Genomic DNA, 25,357 nt, shown 5'->3' with positions numbered 1-25,357 from the left:
GGAGGAGCCGCCCCTTCCTGCCCCCCCAGCCCGGGAGCCTTTGTGTGTTTGCAGCGGGGCCATGGCCGGGGCCGGGAGCGCAGCGCGGAGGCGGCTCCAGCCCGGCGGCCCGCGGGGCAGCGCGGAGCGGGGCAGGGCCCGGGTGGGCGGCGGGGGCCGGGGACACGCGTGGGGCGGACGCGCTCCTGCCGCGGGGGGGCGGGGGGCGAGTGTCCCGGGCCGGTGCCACGGAGCCCGGGAGGGGCCCGGAGCCCAGGCTCGGCCCGGGAGCCAGGGGACGGGGGAGCCGGAGCTGGGGGGGGGGTCCAGAGCCGGAGCTGGGGGGGCGGCGGCTGGTGCTGGGGATTCTTGGAGCTGGGATTTTGGGGCGAGTCGATTTACGGGGTGGGGGGGGTCAGAGCTGGCGATTGGGGGGATGTTTGCGGGGGGGGGGGGGCTCCATGTTCAGATCTGGCCCTGCGGGAGCATTGGGGGTTGGAGCTGGGACTGTCTGAAGTTGGCTGCTTGGGATGTGAGAGAAGTCCGGGCCCCCCCCCCGCCGGGGGACGTGGGGCGCTGGGGGTCGGGCTGCACCCAGCCGGGGGGCCCTGCGTTTCCTCGGGAAAAGCTAGTCCGTGTTTCACCCCGTCTCCTCTCAGTGTGAGTCCCCCCCGCTCCCCTCCGACTCTGTACAGGAGTCTGCAGGGCAGGACGGGGCTCTGAAATCTGACAGCCCTTTGTAGCAGTTTCCTCTCCTCTCCCCCCATCTTCCAGGAGCCCCCACGAGAGCATCGGGCCCCTCCGGGCAAAGAGAGAGAAGCCGCCAAAGCCGAGGAGCAGCGGCAAAGCCAGGAGCTGCTGGTGGGTGCCCAGGGCCCCTGCCACTGCGGTTTGCCTGGCATAAGAACGACACGGTGAACACAGGGCCCACCCCGCCAGCCTTAGCCAGGGACCCGTCCCCACCGGAGCCCAGGGTCCGACACGGGGGTGACACGGTGCCCGCAGGGTGCAGGAGGCTGCTGGGCAGGAGCGGGTCAGTCTGTGTGAGCCCAGAGCCCCTGCCCACGGGCTGTCTGCGTGTCACAGTGACCGGGGAGCCTTTCCCGCACCTGGGGGGAATGGGGAGGAAATGCGGGCTGCAGAGATGGAGGATTTGGCTCAGTGCAAGTTGATGAGGTTTTGGGGGGAAGTGTCCCTCCTGTTGGTGATGTACAGCTCACCCCGGCCCTTATCCCTCCTCTCTTCCTGGGAAAATCGAACTTCCCACCCCCCACCGCAAGAGATCTTGTGTTCTGGTAAATAACTCTGTCACCCGCCCCGAGGCGCATTTATGATTCTCCCCAGGTACGGAGCAGATGAATGTCCGTGCGGATAAATGCAAAGTAATGCACACTGGAAAAAGTCATATCAATTATGCACAGAAAATGACGGGGTCTAAATTAGCTGTTGCCACTCAAGAAAGAGATCTTGGCATCACAGTGGACATTTCTCTAGAAACATCCACTCAAGGTGCAGCGTCAGTCAAAAAAGCGAATAGACCATTGGGAATCGTGAAGAAAGGGGGAGATAATAAGACAGAAAACATCCTATTGCCTCTCTATAAATCCATGGTCTCCTGCCGACAAAAAACTTCCACCCCACAAGAGCGGCAGCTGTCGGTGGGAGAGTGCTCTTGCCGACAACGTGCTGTTCAGCCCAGCACTTTTCGTGGGTCAAAATTTGTCACTGGGGTGTGTGTTTTTTAACACCCCTGAATGACAAGTTGTGCCGACGAAGTGCCGGGGTAGACAAAGCCTGAGGCTGTTCAGCTTGGAAAAGAGACAACTAAGTGGGGGGATAGGATAGAGGTCTATAAAATCATGACTAGAGTGGCAAAAGTAAAGAAGGACGTGATATTTACTCCTTCCTATAACTCACGCACTAGGGGTCACCCCGTAAAATGAACAGGCAGCAGGTTTAAAACAAACAAAGGGAAGTATTTTTTCACACACTGCACAGTCAACCTGGGGAACTCCTTGCCAGAGGATGTTGAAGGCCAGGACAATAACAGGGTTCAAAAAAGAGCTAAATAAGTTGATGGAGGACAGGTCCATCAGGGGCAATTAGCCAGGATGGGCAGGGATGGTGTCCCTAGCTTCTGTTTGCCAGAAGCTGGAAATGGGCGACAGGGGATGGATCACTTGATGATGACCTGTTCTGTTCATTTCCTCTGGGGCAGCTGGCATTGGTCACTGTCGGAAGACAGGACACTGGGCTAGATGGTCCTTTGGTCTGACCCAGTATGTCCGGTCTTATGTTCTGTGTTCCCCTGTTACTGAGTCGCCCTCTCCCTGTTGCAGAGCCGGATGGCAGCCGAGAGGCAGAAGATGGTCTGGGAGTGGCAGGAGCTGCGAGGGTTTCTGGCGGAGCAGGAGCAGCGGCTGCTGTCCCGGCTGGAAGAGCTAGAGAGAGCCATTGTCCAGAGAAGGGATGCGGGCATCTGCCGACTGTCCCAGGAGATTTCCCTGCTCGGGGAGCAGGGAGGAGAGAAGGGGCAGCCGCCCCTGAGCCAACCCCTGCAGGTCAGGCTGTCGTTGCAATGATCACACGCAGCGTTCCTATAGGAGCGTCCCCGCCCCAGACTCCAAAGCACTTTACAAAGGGGGATCGGGGGCATTATCCCTATGGGACAAAGGGGGAAACTGAGGCACAGGGCAGGGCAGAGCCCTGGACAAGGTCACAAAGTGAGTCTGGCAGCGGCGCCAGGGATGGGTCCTGGGAGTCCTGGATGCTGCAGCCCCAAGGCCTTCTCTCCTGGAAATGTCTGTCTACATTTTTACTTGGAGGATGAAATCCCCTCCCCCACCATGCTGAGGTCCTGAGCCAGGCCTAAGGCCCCTCTCACACCAGGTTAATGGGTTCAGTGGGGCCAGGGGCCTTCTGGGTCTCTCAGCACTGGAGGAATTGGGTTCTCAATGCAGAGAAATATCTTCTGCCTGTAAAGTGCCTGGGGAGAAGGTTTCCTCACTGGCGACCTGCCAGCAATAGGGGAAAGTCCCTGGTAGGGGGTGGCAGCTGCTCTGGGAATGTAAACCTGAAATTCCCCTAGTACCCGAGGCTTCAGTGGTGACTCCCCTGCAGAGCAGGAGGCCTCCCCACCCAGGGACGTTCCCCCTGACTGTCTCCTCTTTCTCTCCCTCTTTAGGGTGCTGGGAGCACTGGGGGCAGGTAAGTCCTGGGCTCCACTTTGCTCCCCGTCATGGGCCGTTAGGGTTGATAACTGCACTGAATAGGAAGCTGCCCCCTGCCCTTGGAGCATGTGATTCTGCCTCCCGCAGTGGCTGACTCAGGGAGGAGAAGAGCCGTTCACGGTCTGATCGCTCAGGAGGTCACAGCAGGGCTGCTAGACACAGGGCCGATGGGCCCGACCTGGCCTGTCTCCCGGCCGCATCCCGTGTTCTGAGGGCGCAGAAACTCAGCATTTGAATTTTTTAAAGTGGATTGCTGGCTCCCCGCATCTCCCCAGCGTAAAGGGAGACAGCGTTGCCTTGCTGGGGCTGCCCGAAGCCGTAGCTCAGAGAGCGTGAACTCTCCTGTCCCCTGTTAATGTCTTCGGGGTGTCAAGTGAAGGGAGGACACTTTGATGTCAACATTCAGCGTTCCCTGGCTGATCACCTGAGCAGGTGGAAAGGGGAAGGGGAGGGAGTGAAGCCTTTGTGGGGTGGAAATTGGTGGTTGCTGTAGGGAGGGAAGAACAGAGGAGAGAGCAAGGACAAGGAAGCAAGAGAGAAATGGAGAAAGGAGGGGAAGAACTATCGGGGGCCCTACAGGGGAGTCCAGGAGGGGGTCTGTTTTCCTCCTGAGTGACGCTGAGTGTGACAGACAAAGGCTTAGCAAAATACTAAGAATTAAAATTGTATTTCCTATATGAAGGGCAGATTCTCACCTTGTCCTTTGCATGTGGGTGTCCCATGGAGAGCAGTGGGTGTTCTGCTGTGAATGGAGCAGGGCACAGAGTCCTAAACTGATGCCCTGGCCCACTGACCATAACGGACAGCGCAATATGACCCTCTCTGCCAAATGAGCTGGATGCCCCAGGGTTACTGCTTCAACTGAAGGGCTCGGGGGGGTTGGCATTAAAGGGCCCAGGTTCACTCCCTGGTGGGGACCTGAGCTCTGTCTGTGGCCACTGTCAGCATGTAGGACCTGCCCAGGCTTCGGTCTGTGTCTCCTCCCCTTCCACATAATCCCAGTGCTAGTGCCCCTTGTTACTGCAGTCAACCAGCGTGGGAGGTGGCTCAGCACCCCACAGAACCAGAGCGTCCCGGAGAAAGCTCCTGAACAATGTCTCCGTTCCTTGCTCTGGTGTCTCCCCACTTCCCATCTCTCTGGAGAGCCCAGGGTTGAGGGCGGGTGACTCACGGTGACAATGACCATCTCGGGCTACAAAGCTCAGATCCAGGTTTCCTGGAGTTTGGGGGTTGTTGGGCTCAGGGTCTGGGGATCAGGCCTATTTCTCACCCCTCCTCCTTTCCCCAGCAGGGAGGACAGGGCGTTTCGGAAGCCGGAGCCGGGGTTTGCGGAGCTGGAGAAGAGACTCAGCGATTTCTCTCTGACAAGTGCCGTCCTGCAGGAGGTGCTGCTGGGATTCAAAGGTGAATGGGAGTCTGGGGATGGCGTCTCCTCTGGTTAGAGCGACCCTGGCCCTGGGGAGGAGTCGGGGACTCTCGGGATGTCACTGACCCCAGGCTCCATCTCACAGCCCCAGCTCCGCGAGTCGCCCTTCCCCATGGGAGTTGCCCTGTGGGGCTGGCTCTGTCCCCAGTGGCTGCATTATCAGCCTCAGATCTCTGTCACCATCTCATAGTTAACAGCAGTTACATTAATAACTAATGGGAACCTCCCCAGGAAAGCGAGGGCCTGAATTCTCTCCTCTCTCTTCCTTTCCTTCCCCTAGAGATGCTGCGACTGGAGCTGGGGAGCGACACAGGTACGTGTCTGTCTCTGACGGGTCATGGGCAGATTTCAGACCAATAACCCTTTTATAGAATCATAGAATATCAGGGTTGGAAGGGACCTCAGGAGGTTATCTAGTCCAACCCCCTGCTCAAAGCAGGACCGATCCCCAACTAAATCATCCCAGCCAAGGCTTTCTCAAGCCTGACCTTAAAAATATCTAAGGAAGGAGATTCCACCACCTCCCTAGGTAATGCATTCCAGTGTTTCACCATCCTCCTAGGGAAATAGTGTTTCCTAATATCCAACCTAAACCTCCCCCACTGCAACTTGAGACCATTACTCCTTGTTCTCTCATCCGCTACCACTGAGAACAGGCTAGATCCATCCTCTTTGGACCCCCTTTCAGGTAGTTAAAAGCAGCTATCAAATCCCCCCTCACTCTTCTCTTCCACAGACTAAACTATCCCAGTTCCCTCAGCCTCTCCTCATAAGTCATGTGTTCCAGACCCCTAATCATTTTTGTTGCCCTTCGCTGGACTCTTTCCAATTTCTCCACATCCTTCTTGTAGTGTGGGGCCCAAAACTGGACACAGTACTCCAGATGAGGCCTCACCAGTGTCGAATAGAGGGGAACGATCACGTCCCTCAATCTGCTGGCAATGCCCCTACTTAAACAGCCCAAAATGCGATTGGCCTTCTTGGCAACAAGGGCACACTGCTGACTCATATCCAGCTTCTCGTCCACTGTAACCCCTAGGTCCGTTTCCGCAGAACTGCTGCTGAGCCATTCGGTCCCTAGTCTGTAGCGGTGTCTGGGATTCTTCCGTCCTAAGTGCAGGACTCTGCACTTGTCCTTGTTGAACCTCCTCAGATTTCTTTTGGCCCAGTCCTCTCATTTGTCTAGGTCCCTCTGTATCCTATCCCTACCCTCCAGCGTATCTACCTCTCCTCTCAGTTTAGTGTCATCCGCAAACTTGCTGAGAGTGCAATCCACACCATCCTCCAGATCATTAATGAAGATATTGAACAAAACCGGCGCCAGGACCGACCCCTGGGGCACTCCACTTGATACCAGCTGCCAACTAGACATGGAGCCATTGATCACTACCTGTTGAGCCCGACAATCTAGCCAGCTTTCTATCCACCTTATGGTCCATTCGTCCAGCCCGTACTTTAACTTGCTGGCAAGAATTCTGTGGCAGACCGTGTCAAAAGCTTTGCTAAAGACAAGGAACAACACGTCCACTGCTTTCCCCTCATCCACAGAGCCAGTTATCTCGTCATAGAAGGCAATTAGATTAGTCAGGCATGACTTGCCCTTGGTGAATCCATGCTGACTGTTCCTGATCACTTTCCTCTCCTCTAAGTGCTTCAGAATTGATTCCTTGAGGACCTGCTCCATGATTTTTCCAGGGACTGAGGTGAGGCTGACAGGCCTGTAGTTCCCAGGATCCTCCTCCTTCCCTTTTTTAAAGATGGGCACTACATTAGCCTTTTTCCAGTCGTCCGGGACCTCCCCCAATCGCCATGAGTTTTCAAAGATAATGGCCAATGGCTCTGCAATCACTTCCGCCAACTCCTTTAGCACTCTCGGATGCAACGCATCCGGCCCCATGGACTTGTGCACGTCCAGCTTTTCTAAATAGTCCCGAACCACTTCTTTCTCCACAGAGGGCTGGCCACCTCCTCCCCATGCTGTGCTGCCCAGTGCAGTAGTCTGGGAGCTGACCTCGTGAACACAGAGGCAAAAAAAGCATTGAGTACATTAGCTTTTTCCACATCCTCTGTCACGAGGTTGCCTCCCTCATTCAGTAAGGGGCCCACACTTTCCTTGACTTTCTTCTTGTTGCTAACATACCTGAAGAAACCCTTCTTCTTACTCTTAACATCTCTTGCTAGCTGCAACTCCAGGTGTGATTTGGCCTTCCTGATTTCACTCCTGCAAGGCCGAGCAATATTTTTATACTCATCCCTGGTCATTTGTCCGATCTTCCACTTCTTGTAAGCTTCTTTTTTTGTATTTAAGAGCAGCAAGGATTTCACTGTTAAGCCAAGCCGGTCGCCTGCCATATTTACTATTCTTTCTACACATTGGGATGGTTTGTCCCTATAACCTCAATAAGGATTCTTTAAAATACAGCCAGCTCTCCTGGACTCCTTTCCCCCTCATGTTATTCTCCCAGGGGATCCTGCCCATCAGTTCCCTGAGGGAGTCAAAGTCTGCTTTTCTGAAGTCCAGGGTCCATATTCTGCTGCTCTCCTTTCTTCCTTGTGTCAGGATCCTGAACTCGACCATCTCATGGTCACTGCCTCCCAGGTTCCCATCCACTTTTGCTTCCCCTACTAATTCTTCCCGGTTTGTGAGCAGCAGGTCAAGAAGAGGTCCGCCCCTAGTTGGTTCCTCCAGCACTTGCACCAGGAAATTGTCCCCTACACTTTCCAAAAACTTCCTGGATTGTCTGTGCACCGCTGTATTGCTCTCCCAGCAGATATCAGGGTGATTGAAGTCTCCCATGAGAACCAGGGCCTGCGATCTAGTAACTTCCGTGAGTTGCCGGAAGAAAGCCTCATCCACCTCATCCCCGTGGTCTGGTGGTCTATAGGAGACTCCCACCACGACATCACCCTTGTTGCTCACACTTCTAAACTTAATCCAGAGACTCTCAGGTTTTTCTGCAGTTTCATACTTGAGCTCTGAGCAGTCATACTGCTCCCTTACATACAGTGCAACTCCCCCACCTTTTCTGGCCTCCCTGTCCTTCCTGAACAGTTTATATCCATCCATGACAGTACTCCAGTCATGTGAGTTATCCCACCAAGTCTCTGTTATTCCAATCACATTCTAATTCCTTGACTTTGCCAGGACTTCCAGTTCTCCCTGCTTGTTTCCCAGGCTTCGTGCATTTGTATATAGGCACTTGAGATAACCCGCTGATCGCCCCTCTTTCTCAGTATGAGGCAGGAGCCCTCCTCTCTCACGCACTCCTGCTCCTGCTTCCTCCTGGTATCCCACTTCCCCTGGTGAACCTAGTTTAAAGCCTGGTGAACCGAGTTTAAAGCCCTCCTCACTAGGTTAGCCAGCCTGCTTGCGAAGATGCTCTTCCCTCTCTTCGTTAGGTGGAGCCCATCTCTGCCTAGCACTCCTCCTTCATGGAACACCATCCCATGGTCAAAGAATCCAAAACCTTCTCTCCGACACCACCTGCGTAGCCATTCGCTTTTAGTGACGGGGGATAGCAGCCTCCAGCCCTTGGAAGCTGTGGAACAATGTGAAGCGATGTTACTTTGTTCTTGCACCACGTATTTTCAGCGGACTTGTCTCTTAAATATTTTAGCTCATCAATGTCACTTAAGCATTTAAAGCTTTTGCAAGATTTTTTTGTCCTCTAATTTTTTGTTGCTTTTACTTTTTTTAAGTATTGCATTGTTTACTGATTAAATTAATTTTAGTCATTTCATTTTGGCATTTTTAATTGCAGTCATATTAAATGTTTAAACATTAAGTTTACACAGTCTGATTTTAAAGCTTTTTTTGTTTTGTTTTTAAGACCGCTAAGATTTTGACAACTTTTCCTGGTTTTGAATTTCTGCTTGAGACTTTTTTTTACAAAATACAAAGGCTGAGCTCTTTTTAAACATGTATTTGAAAGTTTCCTGGAATGATTTTATACATTTAAGATAGACTCTTAATTTTCCCCCCAATACATTCTTGTTCACCCCTGGGATAATTAATTTCTGGGGAACATCTTCAGCAGAGCTAGAATTATTGAAAGGCGTTGCACCAGAGAGTAAAGGCACGGAGGCAGTGGCCTGCGGGGAACAGAGTAAGTTTCATTACTAATCCTGCTCTTTTGAGGGGTCCTTTTAGAAAATAATTTAACTTACAAGTGTTTAGAGATTTTAAGAAAGTCACTACTCACTGGAGCAATGGGTCTCTTTGGACTATATTTTAACTGACAAGCCCTTACAGCCTTTGTGAGAAAGGAACAGGATACAACAGAATTTAAAAAATGAAAATTAAGAATCGTGGATCATCAGTTTGCTGCTTCTGACTTGGGTTGAGGAACCTTGGAGGAGTTGTGATGAGATACAAACCTGCCAAGTTGATAGATGATTTTCTTTCTTCCCTCTCCCCCGTTTTTAAATCCATGTCCCTAAGGCCAAATTTGGCATAGGTAACTTTGTTCCTACGTTTTCTTGTTCTCCAAGCATGTTCTTAGTACTGTCCCTGAATGATATCATTAGCCCCCTTTTGTTTGGACTAATTTAATTTTCTGCATTTGGTCTTCTTGCACCTGTGCATCACATTCATGGCTGAAAATAATTTAACATAATTTTCATCAACTTGTTGCTATTGTAAGATCTTCTGAACTTTCATATTCTTTTCACAGTGAAGTAAGGAAGAGAGTTCAAAACGTGGATGTTATTGGAATTAACAGTTCCCAGGGTCGATCCATATATGCCATAGCACTTGGCTCATTCATGCTTTGTCTGGGTACAATGTAGCCCTCTCTCTCCAGTCGTAGTCAATGACGATAGAAAATAAAGATCTAGGCTTGTGTTTCTCGGTTGGTGGTTTGTGACCCCCGGGGGCTCAGGAAAGGCAGGCAGGAGGCTGTGAGATGTTGAGCATTTCATTATGATCCAAAGCAAAGAAAATCTCACTCCCCCCTCCTGCACTCCCTTGTTCATTATGGTCAAGTATTCTCTGTCAGCCTCTTGAAATATACAAGTTATATAGAGACTCGGCATGGATGCATGTTTTATTCTTACTTTTTTAGTAAATGTTCAGGGGTCAGAAAAAAATTGTTCATAGAATATCAGGGTTGGAAGGGACCTCAGGAGGTCATCTAGTCCAGTCCCCTGCTCAAAGCAGGACCAATCCCCAATTTTTGCCCCAGGTCCCTAAATGGCTCCCGTGAGGATTGAACTTACAACCCTGGGTTTAGCAGGCCAATGCTCAAACCACTGAGCTATCCCTCCCCCCCAGCTTGCAATAAGTGGTACTCGCTTACTTATTTCAGCTGGGAAATTAGGCAGTTTTTGCAGCTGTGCACAGTAACCCTTTCATTGCCTGTTCACAGCCAGTGAGACTGAACCCCCTTGGGTGGTTAGTAGAGACGGGGAGGAGGCAGAAAGTTTGGATCCAAACTGGCATTCAGTGCTATCCGCAATTGCAGGAGATCATTGGTCACTAAGTCTCCCGGGCAGAGGGAGGGGACAGGGGGAAAGACAAGATGGAAAATGAAGGAGAAATAAGTGGGGGGTGGGAAGGTCACAAGCTCCCAAACCTGCCGACATCCAGTCAAAGTCTAAGGCCAGAAGGGACCATTGGATCATCTGGTCTGACCTCCTGTCTAGCACTGGCCGCCAACACCACCCAGCCCCCCCCCCCCACTAAACACAACAGCTGGACTGAGACCAAAGTCTTGCAGCCCACGGAAGACTAGACTGTTATATGCCCCAGGCAGAGAACAGGAGGGACTGAGATGCACCAGTGCCCCAGACCCCTGCAGTGGCAGGGAAATGGTTAAGTGAGATATTTCCAGGTAATCCTAGTGAGTGACCCACACCCCACGATGCAGAGGAAGCTGAAACCCCCCCAGGTCACTGACAACCTGACTTGTCTTCTTCTCTGGCTGTTCCTGAATCTTCAGAGGAAGGAGATTAAAAAAAACCCTCTCAAAATACATTGTGGGGGAAAGTGCCTTCAAGACCCCGGCAGTGGTGGCTGAAACCCTGAAGCGTGAGGAATGTCATGCATAAAATAGAAGTGAGCCCCACTTAATGGTCCACTCTTTGTGTCTATTGACAATGCCTTCCAGCTTAATATCCCCAGCAAAATTCCTTTCATTTCCTGCACCAGCACTGGGCAGACTTTGTCCTGTCCCTGCCTGGTCCCCACCACTGGGGGAGTTGCTCTCAGGGTTTTCAAACTAGCGCAGTGGATTTAGTGCTGGGGGGAGGGGTTGGGTCTGGGCCGTGATAAAGTGATGGAATGTTTTCCCAGCATGCGAGTCAGAAACATCTTGTGCAGGGAAAGGGCCGGGGCAAATCACGATGTGACAGGAACTAGAGGCCCTTCTGAAATCTTCCCTGTCCCCCTTCTCACCCTGACAGGTGGCAGAGTAATACACACCTTTGGCTCCAGATTGTCCCAGCCTCTCACGGGACGGGGAAGGGAACTGGCTGTCGTGGAGCCAGTCCAGGTAGGGATTATTGCGGGGTTGCTAGTGGGTTCCTGCTGGAGGGAGGGGGCAGGAAATACTGAGGGCCTGGGATCTTTGGAGGAGTTTAGTCTGGAGGTGGGATGGGGGCAGGAAATACCCAGGGTGCAGAAAGGGAGGGGGACAAGGCATGTGACAAACTTGCTGGGAATTGTTGAACCCACATCCTGGATTCCAGGAACAGACGTAGGGGTTTGGGGGAGGAAATTACCCTATTTGTAGAATGGGGTTGGCGGGGGAACACTGGACAGTGCTGGGAAAATGGATCAGATTCCCAGTGGAAGAACATAAACCTACCCGCCAGAGGCTGCTATCAGATATGAAGCGGGGGCGGGGGGGGGGGGAAGGGGAAGGGTTACTCACTAGTGGGGCGTAGAGTAGATAACCCCCCCCTTCCTTTCAGCTGCTGGCAATGGGAAGCGTGTTGGGATTCCGATTGCGGAGCCAACCCTGGAGCCTACTGGGGGCCCCATCCCATGTATCAGCCTCTGGCTTGTAGGTGTGTGATGAATGAGAAGATGACCTTCCCCCTCTGTCTGCTGGGGGGGACTAGGGGATCTCTATCTCCCCTCCTGTTTTGCCTCCTGGCTGCTCTGAGCAGGGTGGGGGTGGGACTCTGTTGACTGTGAGCCTCCCAGAGCTTCCATTTGATTGGCTCCTCTCCCCCACGAATAGTGGGGCTGTGTCTGGGGCAGCAGGCACTGAGGGTTGGACTCTTCCTCTTTCAGGGGCCGGTGACCTTCGAGGAGGTGGCTGTGTATTTCACCAGGGAAGAGTGGGCTCTGCTGGACCCTGCTCAGAGAGCCCTCTGCAGAGACGTCATGCAGGAGAACTACGAGAATGTGACCTCGCTGGGTAAGGATTCCTGTCCCCTCGGTTATTAGAAGGGGAAATGAAGAGTTAAGGTTCACACCGCCCCCACAATGCCACCTCTACTCTGCCCTATCTCAGCAACAGCCCATTAAGTACATTGAAATGGGGCAGACTAGGTCCCTCAGGGTTCACATGCGCCTCCCTTCATATCGTGGTCACAGCTCTGCCAAGCTACTCAGACTACTCCCTCCACCATCCAGTTACGACTACAGCTGACCCAGTGCACACAGCTGGGGGGCATGCGGGTAATTCCTGGGATTCCCTCCTGTGAACACAACACAGACAAGGGCATGTTCTTAGCCCTTCATATCTATTGTAGAATCATAGATTTTATGGTCAGAAAGGGCTATTAGGACATCTAGTCTGACCGCCTATATAACACAGCTCATAAAATTTCATCGAGTTACTGCTGTACTGAACCGAATATGCTGTGTTGGACTAAATCCTCCCCCAGAAAGGCATCCACTCTGACTTGAAGACTTCAAGAAATGGAGAAGCCTCCACTTCCTTTGTTAGTTTGTTAACCTTTGCACCAGCCATACTGAGCCACTCCCAGTGGCTAGTGCCAGCTGCAGGGCTAGGGGCAGAGTTAAGGTTACATTTTAGGGTTGGTGTGTATATGAACTCTTCCTTTTCTGGTTTTCAGAGGTTTAAGTTTAGCCACCAGACACCTAGTGGAAAGGCATGCAGCAGAACTGGGCAACCTGTACTCCATATTTATATAGTTTGGGGGCTTTTGATGTCCTCATTTTTTTTAATAGACTTCTTCGGCACTCTGTTTCTGCATGAGAGATTTTGCCGGCATAATTCTATCAATTAAGGATGTGGTTTTTTGCATCCCTAACAAACAGAGCTATGCTGACAAAACTTTGCAGCTCAGAAGAGGCCAGAGTCTGCAAGTGGATTTTAAAACACTTTAAAATATTGCTCTCAGCCCTGAAATTTTGGAATCCGGGGGGAAACGTCGAAGAGGAACTCCTGCAGAATGCAAGCAAAATGCACAATACACCTAGTCTGAGAATTAACAGTGGTACGGCTCTGACTCAGATGAATTGGTGTAGCTCAGAGGCAGTGGCCACAGCATGTCCTCTTCACCCCACCAACCAATGACTGAGAGCAGTGTGAGGTTACTATTCAGGAGTTCTTGTGCAGGAGGAGAGAGGAGAGCAGGGAGCAGTGGGAAGGGAGAAGATGATGGGGGAACTAGTGCTTGTTTGGTGCCACAAGCTAGGGAAGGCTGAGTGTAGTGGGAGGAAGGGGATAGGTATGTGGAAGATTAGACTAGAGGGAATCAGGGAGGGATGGGTACCATGGAAGGAAGAGGAGGTGAGGAATCAGAGGCAGAATCTCCTGGGAACAGGTAGTGTGGTGGGTCGGGGGAGTGGGAGACTGGGAATGGAGAAAAGGGGGTGGAGGTCCCAGCAGTGGTGCTGTTGGAGGGGGAGGATTGGGTAGGAGATCTGGGATACTTGGAAGTGGAGAAGATTGAGGATAGTGGGAAGGGTATGGGGAGTGGTTGCTCCAAGGAGCAGGAAGGGTCTGGTGGCAGTGGGAAGGGAAGGTTTCAGGGAGGCAGATATTTGGGGCCCTCCGCTGAGAATGCTTTTGCCAAAGTCTCTAATGTCCTCTCCCTAAGCAAAGCTCAGAACCAGCACTCCATCCTTATTCTTCTTGACCCGTCAGCCGCCTTTAGTACCACTGACCATGGTCATCTTCTTGACATCTTGTCTTTTTCCTGGCTCTTCTCCTACCTCTGTAACCACTATTCAGTGTGTATTTAAGAAGATCATCCTCACCCCCCACACACACTCTGGTTTTCTGTGGGGGTTCTACAGGGCTCAGTCCTTGGTCACTTCCTCTTCCTCTGCACTTTATCTCTGGGAAATCTCACCCATAAACACAAATTCAGCTCCTGTCCCTATGCTGATCAATCACAGATCTACCGCTCTACTCCAGACCTGTCTCCTTCTGTCCACACTGAAATCTCAGCCTCCCTCTGATGACTCCTTGTGGATAGCTAGCCATCAACTCAAGCTCAACATCTCAAATGTCTAGAACAGAGCTCTTAATCCCCCAAACTAGCCCTCCCGCCATCTCCTTTCTTGCTGTTCACCCCAGAATTAGCTGATGAAATCTCAGAGCGTCTGGCAAAATTTGCAAACGCAGATGACAAGACAGGTTCCAGAAGATTGGAGAAGGGTTAACATAGTGCCCGTCTTTACAAAGGGGGAAAAGGCGAAGCTGGGGAACTATAGACTACTCAGCCTGACCTCCTTACCAGGGAAGCTACTAGAGCAATGAATAAAATATTCGGTTTGTGAATACCTGGAGGACGAAGGGCAATCGAGAGCAGCCAGCTTGGATTTACTAAGAACATAGCGTGACAAACCAGCTTGATCATCTTCTTTGATATAGTTTGGTGGCTAAAATAGACCTGGACTTCAAAAAGGCTTTTGACACAATCCCATGAGTAAGCTGGAGAAATGCGGGTTCAACGGAACTACCATTAAGTGACTGTATAATTGGTTACACAACCGCAAAGAGTAACTATTAATGGACTGATGTCAGATTGGAGGGATATCTCAAGTGGGGTGTCACAGGGATCTGTTTTGGGTCCACTGTTATTTAACATCTTTGTTAATGACCTGGATGTAGGAGTAGAGAGCATACTGATCAAATTTGCAGATGACACAAAGCTAGGGGGAGGTTATCAACACTTTGGAGGATAGAGCATCTTGATAAATTTGCAAACTGGGCTATAGACCACAAAATGAAATTCAACAAAGACAAGGGTAAGGTGCTACTCTTAGGGAAGTAAAACCCAATGCACAAATACAGGTTGGGGGATAACTGGCATGGCAGCAGCACTGCTGAGAAGGATCTGAGAGTTGTGGTGGATCACAATCTCAACACGAAGTCAACAGTGTGATGATAATGCAAAAAAAAAACCCCAAAAAGCAAATGCATTAACAGAAGCATAGCATGCAAATCACAGATGGTGACAGTAATGCTCTACTCAGCACTGATTTGGCCTCAGGGGGACTCCTGTGTCCAGTTTTGGTCACAAGTGACTAGATAGGATGTAGAGAGACTGGAAAGAATCCAGAGGCAAGTGACAAAGATGATCAAAGGGATGGAACACAAGCCAGTGAGCAAAGGCTGATGTAACTGGGTATGTTTAGTTTGGAAAAAAAGAGTTGAAGGGGTTGGGGGGGTGATAGTCGTTTTCAAATACTCGAAAGGCTGTGTAAGCGTGCTTGGCCATCCCTCCTGGTCTATCCCTGAGGGAGGCCATGCCACCTCACGGTCATGCTCTTAGCACTGCAATCAGTTAAGGGGGGATTATCAGTCTTCAAAGCTCAGGCCACTTGATCCAGGCTGAGCAATAGTGAGTCTATGGTGCCCGGCCCTCAGGCAGGACTGGGCACCAACAGTCCATGCTCTGGCCTGCAATCAGGGCAGAGCTGCAAAGTCTCCAAGCCCAGGCCCTCAGTCAGGGTGGGACAGCAAACAATTAGGGGCTTTGCCCAAGGCGAGCATCAGACAGGCTAGGGCTCAGGCAGGGGCAAGCACCAAACAGCCTGGCATCCTAGCTCGGTGGATGGTAGACCAACACAGGCCTCCTGGGTGAAGATGGGGAGGCTACCACCCAACTGGCTGGGTGGCAGGAGGTAGGGAGACCCTGGCCCACCTGACTCCACTGGGTCCTAGCCCAGGGACCTAACAGTGGCAGTGTAGTCTGCCACTGGATCAGCGGGGACCCACCCGCAACACACTGTCTTAGTGTGAGGCCAACACTCAATCAGACGATGGTCTAGCTTCCCTGGGCTACTTCCTACAATCCCCAGGGTTTTGGTACCTCTGGCCTGCATTTCCCTGGGATCAGTGGTCTGTGGCAGCCCCATCAGCTTGTCGGCACCTCAAGTGGCCGGTGACCCTGGTTGGTCTGGCCATTCCTCTGGCAGCAGTCCAAACAGCTCCTCGGTGTCCCACTCTGGCAGTGGGTGATAAGCGTCTGTCTTCCTCAGCAGCTCCAGCCCAACTGAGCTACAAGTCCCCCCGATTGTAGATCCGCTTCCTGTCCCACCCCTCAGCTTCCGGAGGGGTAGACGTGGCTTTCCTGGCTCTGTCGCCCAAGGGGCAGGTTGTGGTCCCTGCTGGTCTTCCTTGCTACGGGCTGCCATACAAAGAATGGAGAACAGTTCATCTCTCTTGCCACGGAGGGCAGGACAAGAGGCAGTGGGTTCAAACTACAGGACAGCAGATTTAGATTAGATCTCAGAAAAAACTTCCTAACTGGAAGAACAGTAGGAACAGACGCCTAGGGAGGTGGTGGAAGGTTATTCACTGGAAGTTTTCAAAAGGAAGCTGGAGCCATCTGGTGGTTTAGACTCAGCAAATCCTGCACCTTGGCAGGGGGTTAGACTAGATGAGCTTTGTGGTTCCTTTTAACCCTGTGGTTCGAAGGGGAACAGGGGTTAGCCCTTTGAAAAAGCTAAAGCTAGCATGTCGCCCATTAAGGGTACGTCTGCACTGCATCTGGAAGCTGCCTCCCAGCCAGAGTCCATGCTGACTCCCTACAAATAACGGTGGAGGCCCTAACATCAAAGCAATGTCTCCATATCCATTTTTTAATGCACTAGTGTGAGACCCAGCCTGGAAGGCAGCTGACTTCCTGATGCACGGTAGACATATCCTAAAGAGGGCGGTCCCAAAGGAGACTGTATGAAGGTTGGGTCATCTAACTTCTTGTAAATCCATGATGCAGCTCCTTCCCTTGGCACCCTGTCACCATGCCTTAGTGGGTCAGAACTGAGGATGCCAAATTCAGGACAAACTGCTGAGAAATAGGGCAAACACGAAACAAAACTGGTGGTTATTCTTTTATAAAATAGACCAAACCAGCCACAAAAGTAAACTCCTGTTTCACCACACTGGCTAACAAGAAAACATAAAGGCAGTTTTCGCAGGCATTCCAGTTCTTATAACACCACCAAAAACACTGGATTCTGATATGAGTATTTAATACAACCAGTGTCATTAAATAATAGGTTCTTCTGATCCCAAAGGACTAGCCACGCCCAGGTCAATATACAACTTAGATCTTACCCAAAACTCACGCTGGTACCAATCCTTTAGTATCTAAAATCTAAAGGTTTATTCATAAAAAGAAAGAAAGGTGAGAGTTAAAATTGGCTAAGGGAATCAATTACATACTGTAATGGCAAAGTTCTTGGTTCAGGCTTTTCGCAGTGATGGAATAAACTGCTGGCTTAAGTCAAGTCTCTGGAACACATCCACAGCTTGGATGGGTCATTCAGTCCTTTGTTCAGAGCTTCAGTCTGTAGCAAAGTTCCTCCAGAGGTAAGAAGCAGGATTGAAGACAAAATGGAGGTGTTTCCAGGGCCTTTTATAGCTTTTGCCATGTGGAGGGCATCCCGTTTTTCTTACTGTGGAAAATTAGAACAACAAGATGGAGTTTGGTGTTACATGGGCAAGTCACATGTTCGTGCCCAATTTCCCCCAGTCATTGCAGGAAGCCATTACCTAGATTTCAGATAGCACATTTACATGACAGTCCACTCACTGTAGATGGGGTTCTCCCATGGTCCATTGTCAACCCAGTGTTTCTTGATGAACCACTTAATTTGAACAGTCCCTCCAAGACGTGCTAGCCAGCTACCTTGTAGGCATTACCCTGTTATGCTTATAAGAAGCACACAGGATCATCTTCAGGGGAAAAGGCAATATGCCACGTTTATTGAAGATACAACATTTAGCATACGCATTCAATCACACACCACACACGCACACATTGTCCTGCCAGTCGATGCTATGGTTACCAGTCCAGAGTCCAGATCAACCTACTGGCCAGCTAGGTTGATCATGGGTAGGAGAAGCTGGGTTACATCGGTCGTCACACGGTGCTCTGGGGAAGTCTTGGCAGGGTGAAGCCAAAGTTTCATGGCAAGGCCCCCTGTTTATATAGTGATTTTCCTTCATTAGGACCAATGAGTTTTGCACCGTCATGCTGTAATCAATTATTGTTTGATGAGTGCTTGTTTTCTTAAATTGTCCTTCTCATCCTTTATCTTGTTCTTTCATCAAGTCCCTCAGGGAGCTATCCCATGCTCATTTTGTTCACAGCTGTCTTGTCCTCATTGATAGGTGCCTGTCTCATCTTTTGAGTCATCAATCTGCCCTCCTTTGACATTTCAATAGGGGCGTGTTGCAGCCTCCCGGCGCCCTTGTGTCTGTGTCTCATTCCTCCCTCATACATCTGGTTCAGCCATGACCTTCACACTTACCTCTTAACACACACATTTCTCATTCAAACACACAAAACAGAATTAATTTACATACAATATTTTGAACAGGAACATCAAATTCCAATGCAAAAGAAAACAATCATGGCATTCGTTTACTTATTTTAAAATGCTAAACTTACAACAAATTGGTGACCCGCAAAGGTCTGTTACTGCCTTGAAATCAGTCCAGACACAGATTCTGGCTGATGGATCTCTATCCGTTGGCCCATTAGGCCATTCCTTTCTGTTATTCAAAAAGGGTGGCTGGCAGGATTTGATCAGATCATACACCAATACACTTAATACATGCTACATTCTTATTCTTTATCCTTCATTCTAAATTATATAAAATACAAACATAAAATCCTACTACTACATTTGGGGGGAGAGTTTGGGGGAGTTCAGTTTCTGATTTTTATTTGACCTCTCTCAAGCACTTGTTTTGGTTTGGCCTTCCCCTTTCCATCCCTGTTTGAGGTTTCTGTCTCTATCACAGCTGGTGATGCAATGGTGTGTGAGAAAGAAGAGCAGAATTCTCAGCAGGAAGATGCTGAGCAAGTGGATAAACACAGAGCATTATCACAAAGATCGGAAAGGAATGAGTTCAGGAGTCATGAGCAGAGAAAATCCTGTGAGAATGTGCACAGACCAGAAAAAGAGCAGGGAAACCAACCAGGAGAGAAAGTGGATAAATGTATTTCCTGTTGGGGAACTCAGAAGGACCTGAAGGAAACCACAACACAGCAGGAAATCCTCAGGAGAAAGAGAAAAAATACATGCACTGAGTGCGGGGAAAACTTATGTGACTGTTCAGCCCTTATAAAGCACCAGAGAATTCACACAGGTGAGAAACCCTGTGAATGCAGTGAGTGTGGGAATATCTTCAATTGCAGCTCAAACCTTATTACCCATAAGAGAATCCACACAGGGGAGAGGCCCTTTAAATGCCGTGACTGTGGAAAATGCTTCACTAAGAGCTCAGCCCTTTCTGAACATCAGAGAATCCACACAGGGGAGAGGCCCTGTGAATGCCGTGAGTGTGGGAAATGCTTCACTAACACCTCAGCCCTTTCTGAACATCAGAGAGTCCACACAGGGGAGAGGCCGTATGAATGCAGTGAGTGTGGGAAATGCTTCACTAAGAGCTCAGCCCTTTGTGAACATCAGAGAGTCCACACAGGGGAGAGGCCCTATGAGTGCAGTGAGTGTGGGAAATGCTTCACTAAGAGCTCAGCCCTTTCTGAACATCAGAGAATCCACACAGGGGAGAGGCCATATGAATGCCATGAGTGTGCAAAAACCTTCAATCACAGCTCACACCTTATTAATCATCAGAGAATCCACACAGGGGAGAGGCCCTATGAATGCCGTGAGTGTGGGAAAACCTTCACTAAGAGCTCAGCCCTTTCTGAACATCAGAGAATCCACACAGGGGAGAGGCCCTATGAATGCAGTGAGTGCGGGAAAACCTTCAATCGCACCTCAAACCTTATTACCCATCAGAGAATCCACACAGGAGAGAGGCCCTATAAATGTTGTGAGTGTGGGAAAACCTTCACTAGCAGATCAGCACTTTCTAAACATCAGAGAATCCACACTGGGGAGAGGCCCTATGAATGCCGTGAGTGTGGGAAAAACTTCACTAGCAGCTCAGCCCTTTCTGAACATCAGAGAATCCACACAGGGGAGAAGCCCTATGAATGCCGTGAGTGCGGGAAAACCTTCAATCGCACCTCAAACCTTATTACCCATCAGAGAATCCACACAGGGGAGAGGCCCTATAAATGCCATGAGTGTGGGAAATGCTTCACTAAGAGCTCAGCCCTTTCTGAACATCAGAGAATCCACACAGGGGAGAGGCCCTTTGAATGCCGTGAGTGTGGGAAATGCTTCACTAACACCTCAGCCCTTTCTAAACATCAGAGAATCCACACCGGGGAGAGGCCCTATGAATGCCGTGAGTGTGGGAATACCTTCTCTTGGCAGTCAGCCCATGTTAGCCATCAGAGAATCTGCAAGGGGGATCAACACCGTAAAAACCTCTAGGGCTATCCGTACTTTCTTTTCTTTAATATTTTTCCTGACTCCCAAAAAGTAACTTTTAAGCTCTTTGAACTGTTTGCAGCACCATTATCCCTCAGCTTGTCGAGAGGAGTGGTCCATTTTTGCCTTTTGCAGTTCGCCCTGTTTTGAGGTTGACACATTGGTTCTTTCTATCCACTCAATTGTTCCATGAGTAATTCGAGTGGGCGCTTCCTACCAGGGAACCAGGAAGCATCACATTTATACCATTCCTCCTGTTGCAGTTATTGTTAGAGTCACCAATGATTCTCACATTGCTCTGGGTTCTGCTGAAGAGCAGTTATATTGGGAACTTTTCAGAATATATTTAAATGAAGAGGAGCAGGGGCAGGAAAAGAAGTGTCATTTCTGCCTCTGTGACACTGCAAGGAGATGGAGTGACTCAGAGATTCCCTCCTTCCCCATCACTGCAGAACGGTTACCTTTTGTCTGAGCCAGGCAGAGTGTATCTTCGTCACATTCTATCCCTCCACTTCTCAAAGTGTCATGTGATGAAGTGTTCTCAGTTGTCTGTGCTTGGAGATGATGCTTTGACTTCTTTAATCCTATATCAGAGTCCTTATGACTGGAGATGAAAGTATCAAAGACCTGGAAGGGGAATTCAGATGGATCCCAAACACACTGTGATCATTTGGAGTTTAAATCCCAGGTTCCATCTATTGGTAAAACTTCTTCTGGCAAGGTGGCTGTTTTCCTCCCCCCCCCCCCCCATTATGGGGATGTTAGGATACTAAAAATTTTGTAAATAACATAACTGACTATTGAGACAGTGCTGAGTGAGGTATGTTTGAATGGATCAGAGGATCATGTGATGGGAGACTCTCTTGTCCTGATTCTGAATAATCAGACGTAACCTGCTCTGGAATTTCACTTGACACTTTCATTGTCATGTATTCTATCTCTCTGTGATGTGGGTGTCTGTCTATCTTTCCTGAAGGCTGTTTGGTCACCCAATTGGATATTAGTTCAGTTTGATAGGCTATAGCTCAGATTTATTGGAGAATTTAAGACAAATGACCGTTTGCTAACGTCATCATTTCTCACTTCAGCCTTGCTTTTTCCCCATCCCTCCATGATGACATGGAGACAGTTCAAGTGCAGTTCTGTCAACAGGAGAGAATGCTCCAATTTACTGGACATACTAACAAAGAAAAAATGGTGATTTAAAATCTCCGCTCGGAAATGGTGAACAACAGCAGAACCCCAACTAACAGAAGGAAGTGCATATCATCACAGTGTCGTTCAATTGTTTAAGGCAATATTGTCTCAGATGATCTGGTGAGAAAATTCCATGCTAAGTGATTTTGAACTAGGCAAAATGCCCTTGTATTTGGTTCCCAAAGCATGTGTAACCCAGGCCCTACAGAAGATGTCTCCTAGTTAATTCTGTGGCATAGGGAATGGTCCTCTTCATGATGCAGATGTTGAGGAAATAGAAGTGGGGTTTTTGTTGAATTTATCCTTTGTAGGTGCTGAAAATGTTTATAAAATGAAAGCAGTGTGGGAAATCTAATAGCTTTAGAAAAATAGCTATTTTTGAATAGAAACTCCAGCTCTGGTAACTAACAGAGATTCTGATCCAGCCTGTATCCAATCCCTTGCCTGGAACTGTGCCACCAAATTAAAGAAAAGCTGGGTATGGTTTGGGAAGCCATTCCTCATGAACACTACTGAGATTTTGAGTGGTTTTGTAAAGGATTCTACTTCAGAGAAGTGTAAATTTACCCTACCCAAGGCCAAGGATTTGGAAAGAACTGGGGTTGAAAGTGTACACACTCAGTTCTTTGTTTCCACCCCAGTAAAGGAAGCTATGGTGACCAATGATCCAAGGAAAATTGTTTGTACAACTCCACTTCCTAGTTCAGTGTCACTGATTACAGTTCCAAAGGATACCAAGGTTAGACTGAGAACAATCCTCCTTCACCATTTGGATCCAAAGAGAGAGTGCTTCATAGGACATTCCTTCCCTGTAGATCCCAAACTGGGTGCCTGAGTGGGTAACAAGGACTTTCGGGCTGTAGAAACGATGGTAACCAATGAGGCAACGAATGTGTCAGTCTCAGATTTCAGACTTCCGTATACACGCATGTTAAGTCCTGATTCTATGGTTTTGTGTCTGACACTCCGGCTACACAATAAAGCTGATGTTGGCGCAGCTGCCCCAATGTAGCTGCTGTGCCCTAGCACTGCTGTTACAGATGCTCTAAGCCAATGGGAGAGATCTCTCCCGTTGGACTTTATTAGTCCAGCCCCCTCAAGCGGCGGTGGCTATGTTGTCAGGAGAAGCTCTCCTGCTGAAGTAGCACATCTACACAGGGGGTTAGGGCTGTGTAACTACATTGCTCATGTCAAGGATGAATCCCCACTCTGAGTGCAGGAAGTGGGGGCCCGTGAGGATTCTAAAAATTAATACGGGTCACTCCAGGCTTGTATTAAAATCCCAAGGTTACAGCTTTTCTCTGACTTTGGCTTGATAAATGCTACCAAAACCCAAATGCAAAAAAAAAAAGCCCAGAAAACAAAAAAACCAACCAAACAAAAAGAACCACCACCACCCTTGGACCCAGGAAGGAGCACTTGGGAATTCCTCCCTGTGGGGTACCCTCAAGCCCTTTCACCACCACCACCCCTTCCGGGGAAGAGCTAATGAGAATCATGCACAAACCACTTATGACACCAAAAATGCAATCCTGTTCTTAAAAAAGGTACATTTTATTAAAAACAAAAGGACTCTTTACTGAGAAGAATAGACAGGCCTGTAACCAGAGCTGATCCAGAGAATAGAAGGGTGTGCTATCTTCCAGGTGCTAAGATATGGGATGTAGACCTGAGGTTGAAAAGGATCCTAAAGGGAGCAGGAAAGAATCCCCTAATTATCCTTCATGTGGGAACAAATGATACGGCTCGATTCTCGCTGGAAAGTATTAAGGGAGACTATGCTAGGCTGGGGAAGACGCTTAAGGAAATCGAGGCTCAGGTAATCTTTATTGGGATTCTGCCTGTTCCTTGAGAAGGGCAACAAAGGTGTGACAAGATTATGACTATCAACAGATGGCTTAGGCAGTGGTGCTATAAGGAGGGCTTTGAGATGTATGGCCACTGGGAGGCCTTCATCGACAGAGGACAGTTCTCTCGGGATGGACTTCATCTGAGTAGGGAAGGAAATAGAGGCTGGTACAACTGATTAAGAGAGCTTTAAACTAGGAATTTGGGGGAGATGGTTGGGAGATGTCCAGGTAATCTCCACACCGGATTTTAGCATTGAGAGGGAAGAAAATGAAGTAAGAGAGGATACAGCCGTGGGTAGGATATAAGGAGGAAGGGCAGTGTGAATACCAGTCTAATAGGTCATAGTGGCTGTAGAATGACCTTGCCGAATAGGGTACAGAATGTGAGCGAGGCCAAACAGCAAAAATGAAGATGTTTATACACCAATGCAAGGAACCTAGGTAACAAAATGGAGGAACTAGAGCTACTGGTGCAGGAAGTGAAACCAGATTTTCTAGGGATAACAGAAACATGGTGGAATAGCAGTCATGACTGGACTACAGGTATTGAAGGGGATGTGCTGTTTAGGAAAGACAGAAATAAAGGTAAAGGTGGTGGAGTAGCATTTTCTATCAATGATGAGGTAGAATGTAAAGAAATAAGAAGCGATGAAATGGATAAGACAGAGTCCGTCTGGGCAAAAATTACGTTGGGGAAGACAACTACTAGACCCCCCCTCCCCCCCGGGATAGTGCTTGGGGTGTGCTATAGACCGCCGGGATCTAATCTGGATATGGATAGAGCCCTTTCTAATGTTTTTAATGAAGTAAATACTAATGGAAACTGCATGATCATGGGAGACTTTAACTTCCCAGATATAGACTGGAGGACAAGTGCTAGGAATAATAATTGGGCTCAGATTTTCCTAGATGTGATAGCTGATGGATTCCTTCATCAAGTAGTTGCTGAACCAACTAGAGGGGATGCCATTTTTAGATTTGGTTTTGGTGAGTAGTGAGGACCTCATAGAAGAAATGGTTGTCGGGGACAATCTTGGTTCAAGTGATCATGAGCTAATTCAGTTCAAACTGAACGGAAGGATTAACAAAAATAAATCTGCAACTAGGGTTTTTAATTTCAAAAGGGCTGACTTTCAAAAATTAAGGAAATTAGTTAGGGAAGTGGATTGGACTGAAGAATTTATGGATCTAAAGGCAGAGGAGGCCTGGGATTACTTTAAATCAAAGCTGCAGAAGCTATCAGAAGCCAGCATCCCAAGAAAGGGGAAAAAATTCATAGGCAGGAGTTGTAGACCAAGCTGGATGAGCTAGCATCTCAGAGAGGTGATTAAGAAAAAGCAGAAAGCATACAGGGAGTGAAAGAAGGGAGGGATCAGGAAGGAAAGCTACATTATTGACGTCAGAACATGTAGGGATAAAGTGAGACAGGCTAAAAGTCAAGTAGAGTTGGACCTTGCAAAGGGAATTAAAACCAATAGTAAAAGGTTCTATAACCATATAAATAAGAAGAAAACAAAGAAAGAAGAAGTGGGACCGCTAAACACTGAGGATGGAGTGGAGATCAAGGAAAGTCTAGGCATGGCCCAATCTCAACAAATACTTTGCCTCAGTCTTTAATAAGGCTAAAGAGGATCTTAGGGATAATGGTAGCATGACAATTGGGAATGAGGATATGGAGGTAGATATTACCATATCTGAGGTAGAAGCGAAACTCAAACGGCTTAATGGGACTAAATCGGGGGGCCCAGATAATCTTCCTCCAAGAATATTAAAAGAATTGGCACCCGAAATTGCAAGCCCATTAGCAAGAATTTTTAATGAATCTGTAAACTCAGGGGTTGTACTGTATGATTGGAGAATTGCTAACATAGTTCCTATTTTTAAGAAAGGGAAAAAAAGTGACCCGGGTAACTACAGGCCTGTTAGTTTGACATCTGTAGTA

The 25,357-nt window shown here is 49.0% G+C and overlaps 1 protein-coding gene across 1 annotated transcript; it reads left to right on the top strand.

The window, feature by feature from the left end:
- Positions 1-619: 619 nt before the first annotated feature.
- Positions 620-24,104, top strand: LOC141978991 (uncharacterized). Its single transcript, XM_074941445.1, has 8 exons — positions 620-840; positions 2,319-2,540; positions 3,164-3,186; positions 4,498-4,613; positions 4,916-4,948; positions 11,038-11,126; positions 11,873-11,999; positions 18,822-24,104. The coding sequence occupies exons 2-8, from the start codon at positions 2,325-2,327 to the stop codon at positions 20,369-20,371; spliced, it is 2,154 nt and encodes a 717-aa protein (XP_074797546.1). The 5' UTR covers positions 620-840; positions 2,319-2,324; the 3' UTR covers positions 20,372-24,104.
- Positions 24,105-25,357: the final 1,253 nt, after the last annotated feature.

This window comes from Natator depressus, chromosome 28, assembly GCF_965152275.1.
Source record: "Natator depressus isolate rNatDep1 chromosome 28, rNatDep2.hap1, whole genome shotgun sequence".
Lineage (NCBI taxonomy): Eukaryota > Metazoa > Chordata > Testudines > Cheloniidae > Natator > Natator depressus.
The sequence above is the reverse complement of the archived record's forward strand: the minus strand, read 5'-3'. Positions and strand labels throughout refer to the sequence as shown.